The following is a 15,165-nucleotide window of genomic DNA, read 5'->3' as shown; positions in this document are numbered from 1 at the left end:
ATGGAGAATAAACGTAGAAGACAATTTTGTATAAATGTAACCATTCAATTTTCACCAGCATGAAAAGCTAACTCCACCCACCACCGATATTCGGCACAATGATGGCCAGATAATTGCAGTGCAAACCCCCACCCCATGCTTTTTTTTGGCTCTTGGTGCATTTAATGATAAAATCTCCCCATCTATCATGGGGACATAGGAGTCTCAGTCTCCCTGCTGTATTCTCCAAAACACCTAAGCAAATAGAGAACACAGTAGGAAGAATGTTAAATAACTGCAGGGGTGGTGGCTGAAGCTTAGGACACAGGTGCAGAGAGTTACACACTCGAGTCCCCAGGAGATTAAAGCTGCCTGTATCTGCTCAAAACAAACATCAGCTTTAGATGAACTTTAACTTTAAAGTAATAAACCTGACTTTAGTGTGAGAGGATCCCTGACACCTTGATATAAATAATGTTATGTATGCCATAATGTCCTTGTCTGCTGCCAAAATTATTGTGTTTGCAGCATAGCAGAAAGGCATATTTTAAATAGTGTCTCCTTTGTTTGAGGAGGAAGGAAAAGGTTTGTAAAGAGAACAAATCTGTATATTATTAGAGAATATATATCCCCTTCTTGTAGTGCTAATCCCAAGGCTTTATATCATGCACCAAGACATCTGTTTTAACAAACGGGCCAGCTTCAGGCTCCAGGAGAGCAGAGAAACTGGAGAGCTGCAGCAGCAGAGTATATAGACCAGGGACCCGGTTTCCTCCCAACATGATCGGTAAAGGCCACAGTGTGATAAAGTGACCCCAGTGTATCCCTAAACTCAAGAACGTTCCAGCCCAGGAGAAGGGGGATGCAGAATAAGGACGTCAATTCCTCAGAGCAGCCAGCCTGAAAGACAAAAAGGTTTTAAAAGTTAGGTCTACAACGGGTGGGCAAACTTTTTTAGTCAGGGGCCACAATCTAAACAACATTTGCCAGAGGGGCAGGGTCAATGGTAGAGTGGGCGGGGTTATGCCATGATTCCCCCTGAACGTGACGTCATGATGACATAACCCCGCCCACTCTACTATCGCAGATCTTAGCATGTGATGGGAGAGTGGGCCGGGTTGTGTGCAGTGACACAGCCTGCCCACTCTCCCATTGAATGGTGGAGTGGGCAGGCTGGGTCACTGCACACAACCCGGCCCACTCTCCCATCGCAGGCTCAGATCTGGGGACGTGTTCCACGGCTCTGGCCGCTGTGCCCCCATGCCCCCACCGGGGTCCTTCCCCTGAGCCAGAGCCGCGGAACATCCAAAGGACAAGAGACCATATACGGCACGCAGTTTGTCCATGCCTGGTCTACAATCAGTAACTGTACTGATATAGCTAGAACCTGAAATAGCTGTCCCATACTTTGTGTGCCTTTCAAACATCAGAACTACTAAATTCAGAATGTATACAGCAGACAGAACTATTTATTTTTTTAGGCAGATAAAAAAAGCACTAAATGAATAACAATAGCTTGCTTAAGCTAAATTATTTATATGTGATATAAATTCACCATTGTACAGGTTCGGGAAACACTGTCTTTGTCTAACACCTCCACCTAAGATGGTGTGTTTTTAGCACATACATAACACAAATGGCACATTGGTGGACCATCATACTAAGCAACACAGTAACACAGCAGTATAGTTCCTTAGTTCTTACCTGCGAGACAGCTGATCCTCCTGAGTGCGGGTGGAGCTCTCTCCTACCGATGTTGCTCCTTGTGGAAGCTGGTTCAGCTGATCCATCACCTCCAGTCCATTCTCTTCTGCAATCTGCACGATAAGACTGTCCACCTGTTCCTGGGGGGTGGTCAATGTCATGGCAGAACCCATGGAGTCCTCCATCACCTGGGAGGGGGAAAAAAAAAAAAAAGAGGTACTAAATTAACCCTTTAAAAAACAGCAAGAATCGTGATATGAACAGTAATATAAAGCTGTGACTGAGGGAACATGGGTATGCTGACCAGGCTATATTCCCACATCAAGGACAATAGATAATTTTACAGTAGTAAGCCAAGTAAAACATTATAATGTCTACTCATTAGCCTTGTATCTGTTTAATCATTACGCTCACTGGTTGTTGGAGACAGGAGACTTCTTTGGGTTTCTCCATGGTGAGGTTACCTATTTGCTGTACCAGGATTTAAATTGGCCTGTTTCTGAAGCAGAGTCCCAGAGATTTGATTTTTCCTTTGTGGTGTTAAAACAAAAGTTATAAGTGATTATATAAGGGTATTCCTTGTGACATTCCCTCTGAAGAAGCAGGTTAGCCCGGCGAAACGTGTCGCGAACTTATGACTATCAATAACAATCTAAGTTATTTCTGGGATAATGAACACATTATTAAAACTATGTATCCTGTTTAGTTTTATGTTGTATGATTTTTTTCAATTTCACTTGCTTTGCATGTGAATAGATTTGTTCTCTTAAAAATATCTGAATAATTGCTTTGGTGCTTTAAATAATTAGTGTCTTCCTAGTTAGTAAGTGCAGGCGCCTCTCCCCATGCGCATGCGGACATTTCTGACACCTGGGCACGCCTGCTATTCCAGATTTAATCAGTATCGTTCCTCCCGCCGGCCAATCAGAAAATAGCCTCTTAGTCATCCCTGGCTATTTAGCTAGCTCAGACAGAGCACACACCGTTCGTACAATGTGTCTCCACTAGTGCCGAGCCCCTAGCTCTGCTAAACATTTTCTCTACCCCTGCTGTTTAATTCATTGCTTTCCCTGTCCAGCTCCTGTGTTAACCCCTTATTACCCAGTCTGGTGTTTCCCAGCCAGTTCTCTTGTACTGTTCCAGTGTTCCTCTCTGTCTGTGGTTATCCCCGTGTCACCTGTACCTCCTGTCGCTTCCAGTGTCTCCTGTGTTCCGTGTCTGCGGTGGCCCCTGTGTCACTGGTGTCTTTTTCCTGGATCTTGACTCCTGGCTTGTTTCTGACCTCTCTTGCTTGCTGCCTGCCTCAACCCTGGCCTTCTTTGACAATTCTTCCGCCTAATGTTTTGGTTCTGTGCATCATCCTGCCCACCCTGGTGTGCTCAAGGACCGCAACCTGGCAGTAACCAGCAGAACAACATGCTCGCCACTAGAGGCTCTGGAGAAGACCTGGTTACTGCTTAAATTCTGTGACTTGGCCCTTCCCAGGGCTTGTATCATTTCTGTGCAAGCTGTAGCCCCCCCCCCCCCAGAGACCCCGTCTCCCCAAGCGCGACAATTTACTTCATGCGCCACTGAACTCCCCGCTTTGAAAGAGCCATAGGTTTCTCCGATTCCTTAATGAAGATAAAATAATGTTTTAATAGGAAAACATATGTGTAAATTATTTGGAGAATACAAAACAAAAAGATGCATTTTTGCACATCATGGGTGCGATGGTGCTGCAACACATAACTTGGTGGTTGCAGCACTTGGTGGGGAGATAGGCCTATAGTGAATTACACCTATTGTCACTTACTGTCTTTACAACCCACTCAGCTTTGAGGTATGTTATTCAGATTAGGCCATAAAAGTATTTAACTAATTGGAATGCCTGTTAACTGAAAACAAATTCACCAAATTAGGTCAAAATTCTGTCCTACTATTTGAGGTCTCGTGTGTAAGTAAAAACCACAGGAAAAACAGATAAGACTTTGCAGAGAGGACTTTAGTTTTCATATGAATCATAACCATTACAATCTACTTCAAAAACATAACCTGCCACACATTTGACTTTATACTCGCGAGGCATTAGGAAACCAGGCTGTGGTTTGAACAGGGATTTTCTAGAACAAGTAACGCTGTCACCAAGTGGACAGATACAAACTTAACAAAATATCATTATGTTTCTGATGCTATTTTATGTTGGGAATTTTATTTATTGCCTGTCCAAAAGCTTTATAACTGATATACAGTTTGCTTTATGGTCAGTGGCTACTGTATGCTGAAGCATCAAAATGGTATGGGAAACAACTTTATTTTAAACTACAAAGGGGCATCATTGAGTCGCTTGAGTTATGTTACCTGAATCCCATCTTCACGCCAGTGCCCATTTTAATATTCTGTATCCAGATAGTTTGAAAATTTAAGCTTTAACATAGGAACTATATGTCCAAAAATACATTACAATTAATATTTGTGGTATAAAATATCATGAAAGGTAGCAATAATGTTTTCAGGTACATGTGCTAGACTTGATATCAGCTTGCTGTAGTCCCTATTAGCTGAGCAAGGGAAGGAGAAGCAGTCAGCTCTGCTTAATGCTCATGTAACAATGCTGACAGGAGGAGGAGAAAAGCAGAATAATGAAAAATGAGATTAAAAGCTCTATTCATAAATTATTCCACTGTCATTGGGGTCCAATTTATTCAGGCTCTCAAAGCCTGGAGAGGATACACTTTCATCAGTGAAGCTGGGTGATTAAGAAAACCTGGAATGGATTTCTTCAAAGTCATATGCTATTTGTCAGCAAATGTTTTATATTCTGGACCAGATCCATTTCAGGTTTGCTGGATCAGTCAGTTTCACTGATGAACGTGTATCCTCTCAAGCCTTGGGGAGCAATTTTTCTGAAATTCACTGACAGATGGTCGTATCTCTCTAGGTCAAGGGTCAGCAACCTTTACTATCAAAAGAGCCATTTTGCCCCCTCTTCCACTAAAAAAAAAGTCTAGAGCCACAAAACATAACACAGCTTATAAACTTTTAAAAGTTTGAATCCTATTTTAATTTTACCTGCTACAACAGCAGAATACAACAAACAGAAGTGCAGTGTGCATGTGTAGGCCAACTATGAAATAAATCTAACACTGAACTATGCCCCTAGAAGTTTCTAGGGAGTTCTTTATGTTTTGACAATGCCTTAGCAATGACATTTTAGGGGGTGTTAGCCTCAGGTGTCCCCCATTTGCACCTCTAATTTTGTTCATCTGTACCCCTGTTCCTGAGAAATAGGGGTTTAGGTGCTAGAAGCCTCCAGCAATGTGTAACAGGGTAGATTTTTTTACTGGGAAGAGTTCTTTATGTTCTGACGATGGCCTAACGATGAAACTTTAGGAGGTGTTAGTCACAGGTGTTCCCCACTTGCACTTACATTTTTGGTTTTGTACATCTTCCGGTTTCAGAGAAATCGGGGTTCAAAGTAGGAAAGAGGACAGGTTAGTGTAGGCACATTTCTAGTTTTGTGGCAGGTAGGTAAAAATTTGGGGTTCGCACCTCTTTGTTATCTAAGTCGCCCCGGGGGTCCATGATTTGTATGTTTAACTTCGGGCTTCTAGACACACTTACTTTTAAAACAGCAACCCTTATGTTCAATTTTAACTATTTTTTATAATTATGACCCTCACATTTTGAAAGTTGTTAAAGGTGGGGAGATGAAATTTAGGGTACTGCTAGCTATGATCCTGTCTACCCCGAAAATTTCAGGTCGTTTTGACATACTGCTTAGGAGATATGGAGGTTTTTACTGGGAGAGATGTAAGGCTGCAGAACATGACATCCAGCATTCATACACAAACACAGCTGTGAAACTTTCCTAACGATGACGTCATTGCACACGCCCATTTGTACACGCCCCGTGGTAGATTTATTTCACAGGTAGATTTTTTTATTAGAACACCTGAAGGGAATCACCCTCCTCCGCAGTGTCTACGGGAAGAAGAGGATTCCCCATCAGGGATCTCCCGTCAGCGGCCGAAGGGAGCCACAACAAGGAGGCTGAAGAGCCGTGGGTTGCCGACCCCTGCTCTAAAAATATTGACTTGTTCTGCATTCTAGTGGCCAATCTCAGCACAGCTGTCATGATAGGAAATGCCAACGGTGTAAGTGAAAATTATGAATGAATCCAGAGCGAACTGACAGAGGAATCATTTATGCATAGAGCCCTATAAGTCAGTTTCATCTTTGCTTAATATCTAGGTACAGGCTGATGGAAAGATACAAGGAAGAGCTGAATAAATTAAAGGATTCCATGGACGAGAATACAAATCCATTGGCAGGGAGAAAAGCTCAATTAAATGTATTTGATTTGTGTATATTGTGGTTCCCAACACTGCCCATTCAGCTGAATAATGGTTGAAAGCGTGGTGGAGCCTTAAGGCGAACATATTTGAGGTTTCTGATCAGAAACAGATTTTAGTACGGATCTTGACAAATCTAATAAGAAAATTTCTAGGAGCACAGAATATAAAAAATGATTTCCTCACTCACCGACGTGTGCACGTCCAGATTCTGAACCTGTTGCTCGAATTTGTCCATCACAGCAGAGACCTTCTGCAGATCCATGGAGTTTAGTGCTTTGTCCAGAGCCTTTGTCACCTGGGCCATGTTCTTTGTCACCTTGAACATAAATGAAGATCAGTTAGAATTTAATTACTTGCTGTTTTAAGGAAAATCACCTGCTTATATCTAAACTGAGCAGGTTGGAAATGTCATGAACGACTAATAATACCCTTTGATTTAAAGTCCAAAAAGTGACTGAAAAAGGAAGGGTTAGAAGTTCTATCAGGTCCTAAAGACTGGATGCAGTATTCTCCCCAGCCCTTTTAGCTGGGCACACCGCCCGGCACTTATACAGGGGCTGCCACCCACCTAGAACTAAACAGTTAACACTGTGGATGTGTTCCTACTGAGGTGATTTCTGTCCCTGACACCCATCAACTAGACATAATTAGTAGGATATCTCCTTCATGGAGACACAAGAATAATCCTGACATTTCCTATTCACTACAGTGACCACAATAGGGGCTTTTTCTTTCTTTTACTGTTCAGTCTGACTGCTATTAAAAAAAAAAAAAAAAAAAAAAAAAAACACCAAAGGAACATTTCTCCAAATGTGGGCAACAGTAAATTATTGACCATCTCGTATTCTTCCCCCCTTCCTTCAGTCAATCATTACATGCTCAAACACCATTTTAAGAACCCAGAAAAAATCCAGTGGCACTTTAATGTATCCGGGTTACACACATTTTCTTATCACAGCCACTGCACTCCACCTTACAATCTGAAAGTCCAGGAAGGGTGCAGAACGACTGGAATGTACAGGGACATATGCTGCAACAATACAAATCGGTGTAATTGTTACATGGTGCTATTTATTATACACTTAGGTCATCATTTTCACCTACCCCTTTCATAGTGACGGCTGTCTGGACTTTAGAGGCAACTGCATCAACCCTTGAGGCCATCCGCAGCCAGTTCAGCCCCTCGTTCTTCTTTCGGATGGCATTCTCAGCATAGACCCGGGCAACCTCTACATTCTTCTGCTGCAGAGCCTGAGGGAGAATCGTCAATAATATTTAATGAAGGGCCTGGACTTCATCCACATGAATACATACCAGACAGGACAGCATCCCTTCAGGCAATGTGCCATCATTCCACCTCAAAGGGAGAAAACACATCACAGCTGGACACCCCAAACAGCCAACCCTCCTATAAAAAAAAATGACTGCTGATTTCTAATTTTATGAGTAGTTTATACTCATCTGAGGTCATTTGACTATTTATGTGTGTCAACATGGTCGGAAAGCAAACATAACTGCAATGTCAAGTAAGCTTGGTATTAGGTGCAGTCAGTTCTTGGAACCCAGCCCTGCTGATGGGACAATGAAGGAGCAGCAGCAAACTGCTGAACTATTACTCTGATCACTCTGCTCTCTCCTGTTTCAGAAAATTCCCCGTTAGGCATGGTCCCTCCTTGCTGTCAGTGTTTTACTCTTCTTCTGTAAAGTGCATTACAGGGAGTAGATATCAAGACAATTTCAAGTATGCAACTTTAATTAAAAACACAAGGCTGTACATTAAATAGGGGTTGCAAAATAACAGTGACACAGGAAAAGGAGAGGACCCTGCCCAGAAGAACTTACAATCTAGGAGGTGGGGGAAGCAGTCCCATTTAAGCATCTTTTCGCATGCCAGGATTACATGTCTGGCGCCATATAACAAGTCATACGTATGTATAGTTTAGAGGTTTGAAGTTTAGCTTTAATATCTAAAAATGGGGGGGGGCAGTCGCTATAGACAACACAGACACCCTTATACAAGGAGCTCATGCTTTTCACACAGTAACCATCACCTTCTTCACTTTGGCACTCTCAGAGTTGGAATCCTTCTCTGCTTTCTTGGCAAGTTTCTCCAGCTGTTTAGCTGTGAACTAAAAACAACGAAAGGTTAGTGATGAGTGCTTACTTACACCATGTTGTTAAAAAAAAAATGCAAAGCCAAATACCAAGTAATACAGTTGTTGTTAAAGCATTTAAAATATAACATATTATGGATTCCCAATATTTACCTGAGGCATTGACTTTGTCCAGTGGCTGTTCAATTCTCAGATACTGAACCTTTGTGAACTAATATAGTATATTCCAGTATGATCAGGACTTGGTTAGGGTTTTACTATAATTACTTTTCAGAATTAACCTAACTAAGCAGGTCCCTCACACCTTTAGTTTCCCTTTATGTCTTATATCTACATTGTATGTTTACTGTAAATGGAGATGTTAGATAACAGTGAGTACTTAAGTATAAAAGTCACTGATTTCCTGTTGATTTACATAAGATAACATTATGACCAGTTGCTGGGATCTGCTGCAAATTTCTTAGAAAGTATGGCAGCAGAGATATAGGTTGGTTTGTTATGCCTGTACACTTATACGCAGGAAATTTAGTATATGGGGACAAAACATCATGAAACATATCTGGTCAGATTAAAGATTGATCCCCAAACGAAGAACAAGCTGACAACTATAGCTACCCCCTGCCTTCTGCATAAAGAAAAATGTGCCGTCTCCTGATGTGAACACGTCTGAACAATAATTATTTGTGAAAACAATGGCTTGGAAGCCAAGTCCTAGAACTATGACTGGCATCCGTCTACTGCTTGTAATGGCCTTAGATGACAGCATAACTTCCACCAACCGGCAGGACATGGGTCACCTCTTAAGGATAATATTTATGAAGCAAATGACGAGATAAAACTCCACAGAAGGAATCGTGGGTAATGATGCCATCACTAGGACCATCCACCGAGTGTAAAAATGTATCAGATAATTTCTACTCACCTTTAACTGAAACAATGTATCTGTAAAGAAAAAAATAAAAATAACATGTTAGTGATACATCTTTAATGAATAAGCCTAAATACAAACTTAACAAAGTCACCTAATAAGCATTGTTGATCTGTTTTCCTTTTCTTTCCAGTGCAGCTTGAAAGCTTATCCAGTCTCTTAGCCGGGCACACCACCTAGCACTTTTCAGCAACCACCCGGCTGGGTCACAATGCAGGGGCTGCCACCCACCTACAATTTCTTCCCAACCCGTTTAAAAACATTCCAGGGTTAAACACTGTTATTGATAGCCTTAGGAACCCTCAAACCAACCAAAATTATTCCTATCTTTCCTACTTCAGAATATTATTGTTTATCCAAAACTGTTATTTAAAGTTACCAGTGGATTCTGGAGGGTTAAAGCACCTTTGACATTTTTTTTTTGCCCGAGATATCTGCTACAAATTCCTGGTCTGCAAACATACTGTGCCTATCGTATGGGATTTCTACTTTCCCTTCTTTTCCCTTTATTTTCATTATACATTATAGAGAAAGAAGTGCCTGTTCCCAGAGAAAATGAAATTGAAGTAGGGGGAAGGCGGCCATGACTGGGCGCACTGGAGAGGCAGACAGAAAGCGGGGGAGAAAAAAGTCATACAGGTCAGAGTAGACTCCCAGGAGGTCTCTGGGGGAAGAAGAGTTAAATAGGGGAGGAGGTAGGAAGAGGGTATAGTCAAGACAGCTCCTCTTCCTGGTGTTAATAGTTTAAAGCATAGCTTAACTCAAGATTTTACTTTACATAAAAGAGTAGACAATCCTTATAAATAAAGGGGAAATGTTATTTATATTTTTAAGTTGCAACACCCTTTTTTTATGAAAAAAAAAATCAAGACTGAATGGGACCACAGAGCCTCCCGGGATTCCAGCAGACATGCTCAGAAGGGTTATTTTTTCTATTAAGGGAAAGAGATGCCGCTCTCACCAAAGCACAGTGAGATCGGCTCTCTTTTTTTTCCCCTTTACCGCGGGCTACCTCACCCGATCTGGCACTGTGCATCAGGTGACGTGCCAAGAAGACCAAGGAAAAAGAAGGGAAAAGGGAAGATGGCGGCGCCCGGCGCTGACGAAGTGAGACTCCAGGATGAGAAGGGACCGGATGGCGGGAAGGTCCAGCACAATCGAGAGGCCTGCAGGATTAAGTGTATTTTTTTTGTTTTCGGTTACCGTATTTTTCGGACCATTAGACGCTCCGGACTATAGGACGCACCAGGTTTTCCGCATGGGAAAACAAGAAAAAAAAAATTCATTTGATTTCCCCTGAGATCCAGCGTGCGGCACTTGTGCCCGCCCATGAAGGCGGCGCCGATCGGCATTCATCAAATCAATCGGCGCCACCTTCGTGGGCGGGCACAAGTGCCGCACGCTGGGACACAGGGGAACACAATAGAGGAACACAGACACTGGCTGCTGTGAGCCTCTGTCTGTTTTCCTCCTGTGTTCCCCTGAGATCCAGCATGCGGCACTTGTGCCCGCCCACGAAGGCGGCGCCGATCAGCATTCATCAAATCAATCGGCGCCACCTTCGTGGGCGGGCACAAGTGCCGCACGCTGGGACACAGGGGAACACAATAGAGGAACACAGACACTGGCTGCTGTGAGCCTCTGTCTGTTTTCCTCCTGTGTTCCCCTGAGATCCAGCATGCGGCACTTGTGCCCGCCCACGAAGGCGGCGCCGATCAGCATTCATCAAATCAATCGGCGCCGCCTTCGTGGGCGGGCACAAGTGCCGCACGCTGGAACACAGACAGAGGCAGAGATCGGCGCAGCCGGGGACCGGCGGGGACACAGGTAAGTAAAAAAATATGCCCCTGTACCTCTGCATTCGGACCATAAGACGCACCCTGATTTTCCCCCCACTTTAGGAGGAAAAAAAGTGCGTCTTATGGTCCGAAAAATACGGTAAGTTCCGCTTTAAGAGGTAGTTGGTCTGGGGTCTTTGGGGCAGTATAGTAGTAACTGTTGCGGTGGTGGGAGGACCTGCATAAGGTGTAACGCCTCCCAAAGTAGTTGTGGTGAAAGAGGCGGCAGAGGTTCAGGAACCCGAGGGTCTGCTAGATTGGTTTCTCTCCTGATGTCGGAGCAGTGCGCCTGAAAGCAGCAGAATCATTCCAAGGGGGCAGACCCAAATTGGGTGTTTTATTCAAGTCACTGCCCTCAAGGACCTGCGACCAGTAAAGGGATGCCAGTAGTTTAAAGATTGACAATGTTGTTTGGAAATTCTGTTATGTTATGGGAATCGTTATTATGAATGTTTTTAAATTTACAAATGTTGTGTTTAATAAACAGCAGACAGTGCCAGTTTTTTTTCCAAACTGCGAGAGAAAAGTTTGAATGGGGAGGTGACATCAGTCAGGCCATGTAACAAGAGGAGAAGGGATCCACAAAGGTGGGTGACAAGTGGACAGAATCAAAGTGGAGAATTAGGACAGAGGGATCTCGCTGATGTACCAATGATGATTAACTGATGGACCAACTTAAAGAATCTAGGGTCAACACTTGACCCCCTAGGTGCCACCTATAACAAAAATATGACTTTGTGGTGTACATGCTCCTAAGAAAAAAACTAGGAGATGTATTATTTATCAGATTCTACTCATGGTTAGAGTTTTTCTTACACAGAGGGCCAAAATTCAAAACTTAGACAAAGTCACGGACCAACCTTGAAATTGAGGAAATTGACCAAACCTTGAAAAAATTGAGGAAAGTTTTCCTTCTCTTTAAATATAAACCTTTTTTTCATATGGAAACAAAGAAGTTTTGTTTCACATTCAATCTAGAACAAGCTTTTAATAAAGGATTATATATTATATTAAATAATTTTACTTAAGAAAAAAATCTTATGCCTCTTTCTGTATTTGTAGACTTCTGAGGTAAATTTCAATGGTAACCTTTTTGCACAGGCTAACAATAATAACAACTTTCTTCCATGAAAATCCAACTATTCAAGTCCATGTCTTGGAGTAGCAAGGAAAAGTACAGTTGAGGGGGAGTGCTGGAAATGCCAGACACGGCCAATGCAGAGCTAAATCTTATGAGTGGCCTGCTGCTGAAACCCCCTCTTCATTGACATAGCGCCACTACTAAAATTCCTGGCATTATAACCGGTCTATAACCACTAGTCTATAAGCGCAAGTGATGCCGGGAATTGTAGTAGCAGTGCTATTTCTATGCAGCGACTGGCCAGCTGCAGTTCATATTTAGGATTCCTTTGGGGGCCAGATTTGGCCCCCAGGCCAGAGTTTAACACCCCTCCCCTAAACTCTTCTGCTGGATACTTGTACCTAAGGCAGTGAATCTAAAAACACTGAGGCTGGAACAGCTACCATTTGCATAAGTAGGAACTGGCAGCTTTTGTATTTCTCTTTGTTTGGGCTTCTAGTAACTGCTGGTGCTATTTTTAAGAATTGTTCCGTAAGCTGACCGGTCCTATAAACGCTGAATGGGCCATTATATGGATGTCTGGGATGTTGCTTTGCAGACCTAACACACCCACATACTCAGCCCTGAACTCCATTCACACTGCATCCGAGTGACTCACAAGTCACAAGACCAGAGACTCTGATACCATTGTGACATCATCACTTTTATATCACCTAGAAAGCTAAAAATAAAAGGTAAAATCACTACAAGATAATATTAGCATATGATACATTCAGCTGCAATAAACATTGCATTTCCTCTAAAAACTCAGAGAAGTAATGATTCAGAACTTTTAGAAAGATACCATTACTAAGAGGACAGGCAGGAAGAAGGATGGGTGTGTGAATGACAAATAGTCGGTATGTTTGCTTTTGGTCAAAAGAAGTCACTGAGCAGCTGAACACAATCTTATTAATATAATTATTATTACGAATAATAATATTAATAATAATAATAATAATAATTTTATTAATAAACAGGATTTTTATAGCACCAATATATTGCACAGCACTTCACAATAAATTTGGGTTGCCATATGACAGACAGATACAGACAGTGACACAGGAGGAGGAGAGGACCCTGACACGAAGAGCTTACAGGAGGTGAGGGGAAGTACCTTAAAAATTAAGTGAATAGCTATTCCTAATTCTGGTGATTAAAAATGAAAGAAGAACTCCAGATTGGTGTAAAACCATCTGATCAACAAAAGTAAGAAATAGGTTTTGCTGTAATAAATTTGTCTCCTACAATAACCCCTTTCTACCACTAGATGCCACCAGTATCTTAGAGGCAATGATAACCAATGTTTTAATCCAGATCCTGAAACACTAGGCTGTCATGGACACCCCGGGGTAGCGTCATTATGCCAGCCTGGACTCAGAATACTAATGGCACTCACAAGTTATGTTTGGTGAAAGAAGAAGGGGGGCATTCAAAGAATATAAGCAAAGAGTGTCTACCTTGTTTCTTTGCAATTTCCGAATTACTATTTAATTCTCAAGGGCTCCATGGGGTCTTGAGTTTTGCACCATTATTATTAACCTTTTTTAATCATATTATTAATCATTTTTTCTTTGACTTGAAGGCTGGGGAAAACTATTTTTGTCTTGGACACTGTCAGAGACCTTACACAAATGGGTGACCAATAAAGATCTGTAGCTCCCACATTAAAAAAACTGGTGAGCAGGAAGGTATTTATTTGGATAAGAAATGTCCCTTCTCCAATTACTGTTCTTACCTACCTGATCGCTGCCCAGCTGTCAGATTTTGCTGAGCTGCTAATGTGCAGCTCAATGTTTATTGCCAGGGATACCCAGAAATGTCAGCTTCCTTTTTGCCTGCAAGGAGTCAATAAACTCCCACATGCCTGTGCATTATTTACACTATCCCAGCCAGGCCAAGAGACTCTTGGAAGCACGACAGGAAGATGTCGGCACCCTGCGACAGAACAGGGACAAGTGAGCATTACAGGTTTAGTTCTTTAGATCTTTCCTGCTTTGGTGCAGCTATATAAAGAAGTAGTATATCTAAAACACCAAGCATGCTGTAATTCCCGACTGCTGTGAAGCTGAGACATCCACGCTTATGGGATATAAATAGAATTATAATCTCCATCACTATGGAAGAGATTTTTCAATAACAATGACTATGTGTAGCCTTAAAAAATGGCTCAAAGTGATTTGAGCATCTCTTCTGACAACCGGGCTGGTTGCTGGCAGAGATAAGAAAGTAATACTCAATGTAGATCACAGGGTCAGGGAGAAACGTCATGCAGTTCTTGGTGAGAACAGAGCTGACGGGGGGGCCGGGCACCGTGCGGCCAGTGACGGAGGGGCCTGGCACCGGTACTATACGGCCAGTGACCGAGGGGCCCAGACTTATACGGCCAGTGACCGAGGGGTCCGCTAATATACGGCCAGTGACCGGGGGGTCCGCTAATATACGGCCAGTGACCGGGGGGTCCGCTAATATACGGCCAGTGACCGGGGGGTCCGCTAATATACGGCCAGTGACCGGGGGGACCGCTAATATACGGCCAGTGACCGGGGGGCCCGGCCAGTGAGTGCGGGGGCCCAGTACTATATGGCCAGTGAGCGGTGGGGCCCGGTACTATACGGCCAGTGAGCAGGGGGGCCCGGTACTATACGACCAGTGAGCAGGGGGGCCCGGTACTATACGACCAGTGAGCAGGGGGGCCCGGTACTATACGACCAGTGAGCAGGGGGGCCCGGTACTGTACGGCCAGTGAGCAGGGGGGCCCGGTACTGTACGGCCAGTGAGCAGGGGGCCCAGTGTTATACAGCAGCCATACACCCAGAGGGGCCTATTACTGCCCTTGGTAATGAGGGCTCTGTACCCCCCTGCTTGCCCGTTGTACACAAGAAAGGTGACATGACCTCAGACAGCCTCCCCTCGTTTACATAGACGGCAATATTCCACAATAATTCCAATCACTGCCCTCCTTCACTCACCGTCCATCCTGAATTCTTCCTCCTTTCTGCACTCACCAACACTTCCGGGTCCTGTCAGGTGTCTCCAATTCTCGCGAGATGACACTGCCCGAACCCATGACGTCATGAGACGTCACATGATTGTCACGTGAGTTGGTTCCTTCGGGTTCTGTCATGGAAACACTTCCTGGTTA

At 43.3% G+C, this 15,165-nt stretch overlaps 1 protein-coding gene across 1 annotated transcript; it reads right to left on the bottom strand.

Annotated features, from left to right (window-relative positions):
* Positions 1 to 712: 712 nt before the first annotated feature.
* Positions 713 to 15,129, bottom strand: CHMP1A (charged multivesicular body protein 1A). The gene is made up of 7 exons (XM_072422616.1): positions 14,993 to 15,129; positions 9,057 to 9,076; positions 8,072 to 8,149; positions 7,125 to 7,271; positions 6,208 to 6,336; positions 1,684 to 1,871; positions 713 to 879 (listed from the first exon to the last, which is right to left on the bottom strand). Exons 1-7 carry the CDS (start codon positions 15,096 to 15,098, stop codon positions 858 to 860), a joined length of 690 nt encoding a protein of 229 aa, XP_072278717.1. The 5' UTR covers positions 15,099 to 15,129; the 3' UTR covers positions 713 to 857.
* Positions 15,130 to 15,165: the final 36 nt, after the last annotated feature.

This window comes from Pyxicephalus adspersus, chromosome 9 (genome assembly GCF_032062135.1).
Source record: "Pyxicephalus adspersus chromosome 9, UCB_Pads_2.0, whole genome shotgun sequence".
Taxonomy (NCBI): domain Eukaryota; kingdom Metazoa; phylum Chordata; class Amphibia; order Anura; family Pyxicephalidae; genus Pyxicephalus; species Pyxicephalus adspersus.
This window is presented reverse-complemented; position numbering and strand designations above follow the sequence as displayed.

Coding starts and splice junctions, on each gene's coding strand:
- CHMP1A (XM_072422616.1), bottom strand. CDS start 15,098: ATGACGTCATGGGTTCGGGCAGTGTCATCTCGCGAGAATTGGAGACAC. Junction 9,077..14,992: donor GGAAGAATTCAGGATGGACG/GTGAGTGAAGGA, acceptor TTTTCTTTACAG/ATACATTGTTTCAGTTAAAG. Junction 1,872..6,207: donor ATCTGGACGTGCACACGTCG/GTGAGTGAGGAA, acceptor TCCCCCTCCCAG/GTGATGGAGGACTCCATGGG.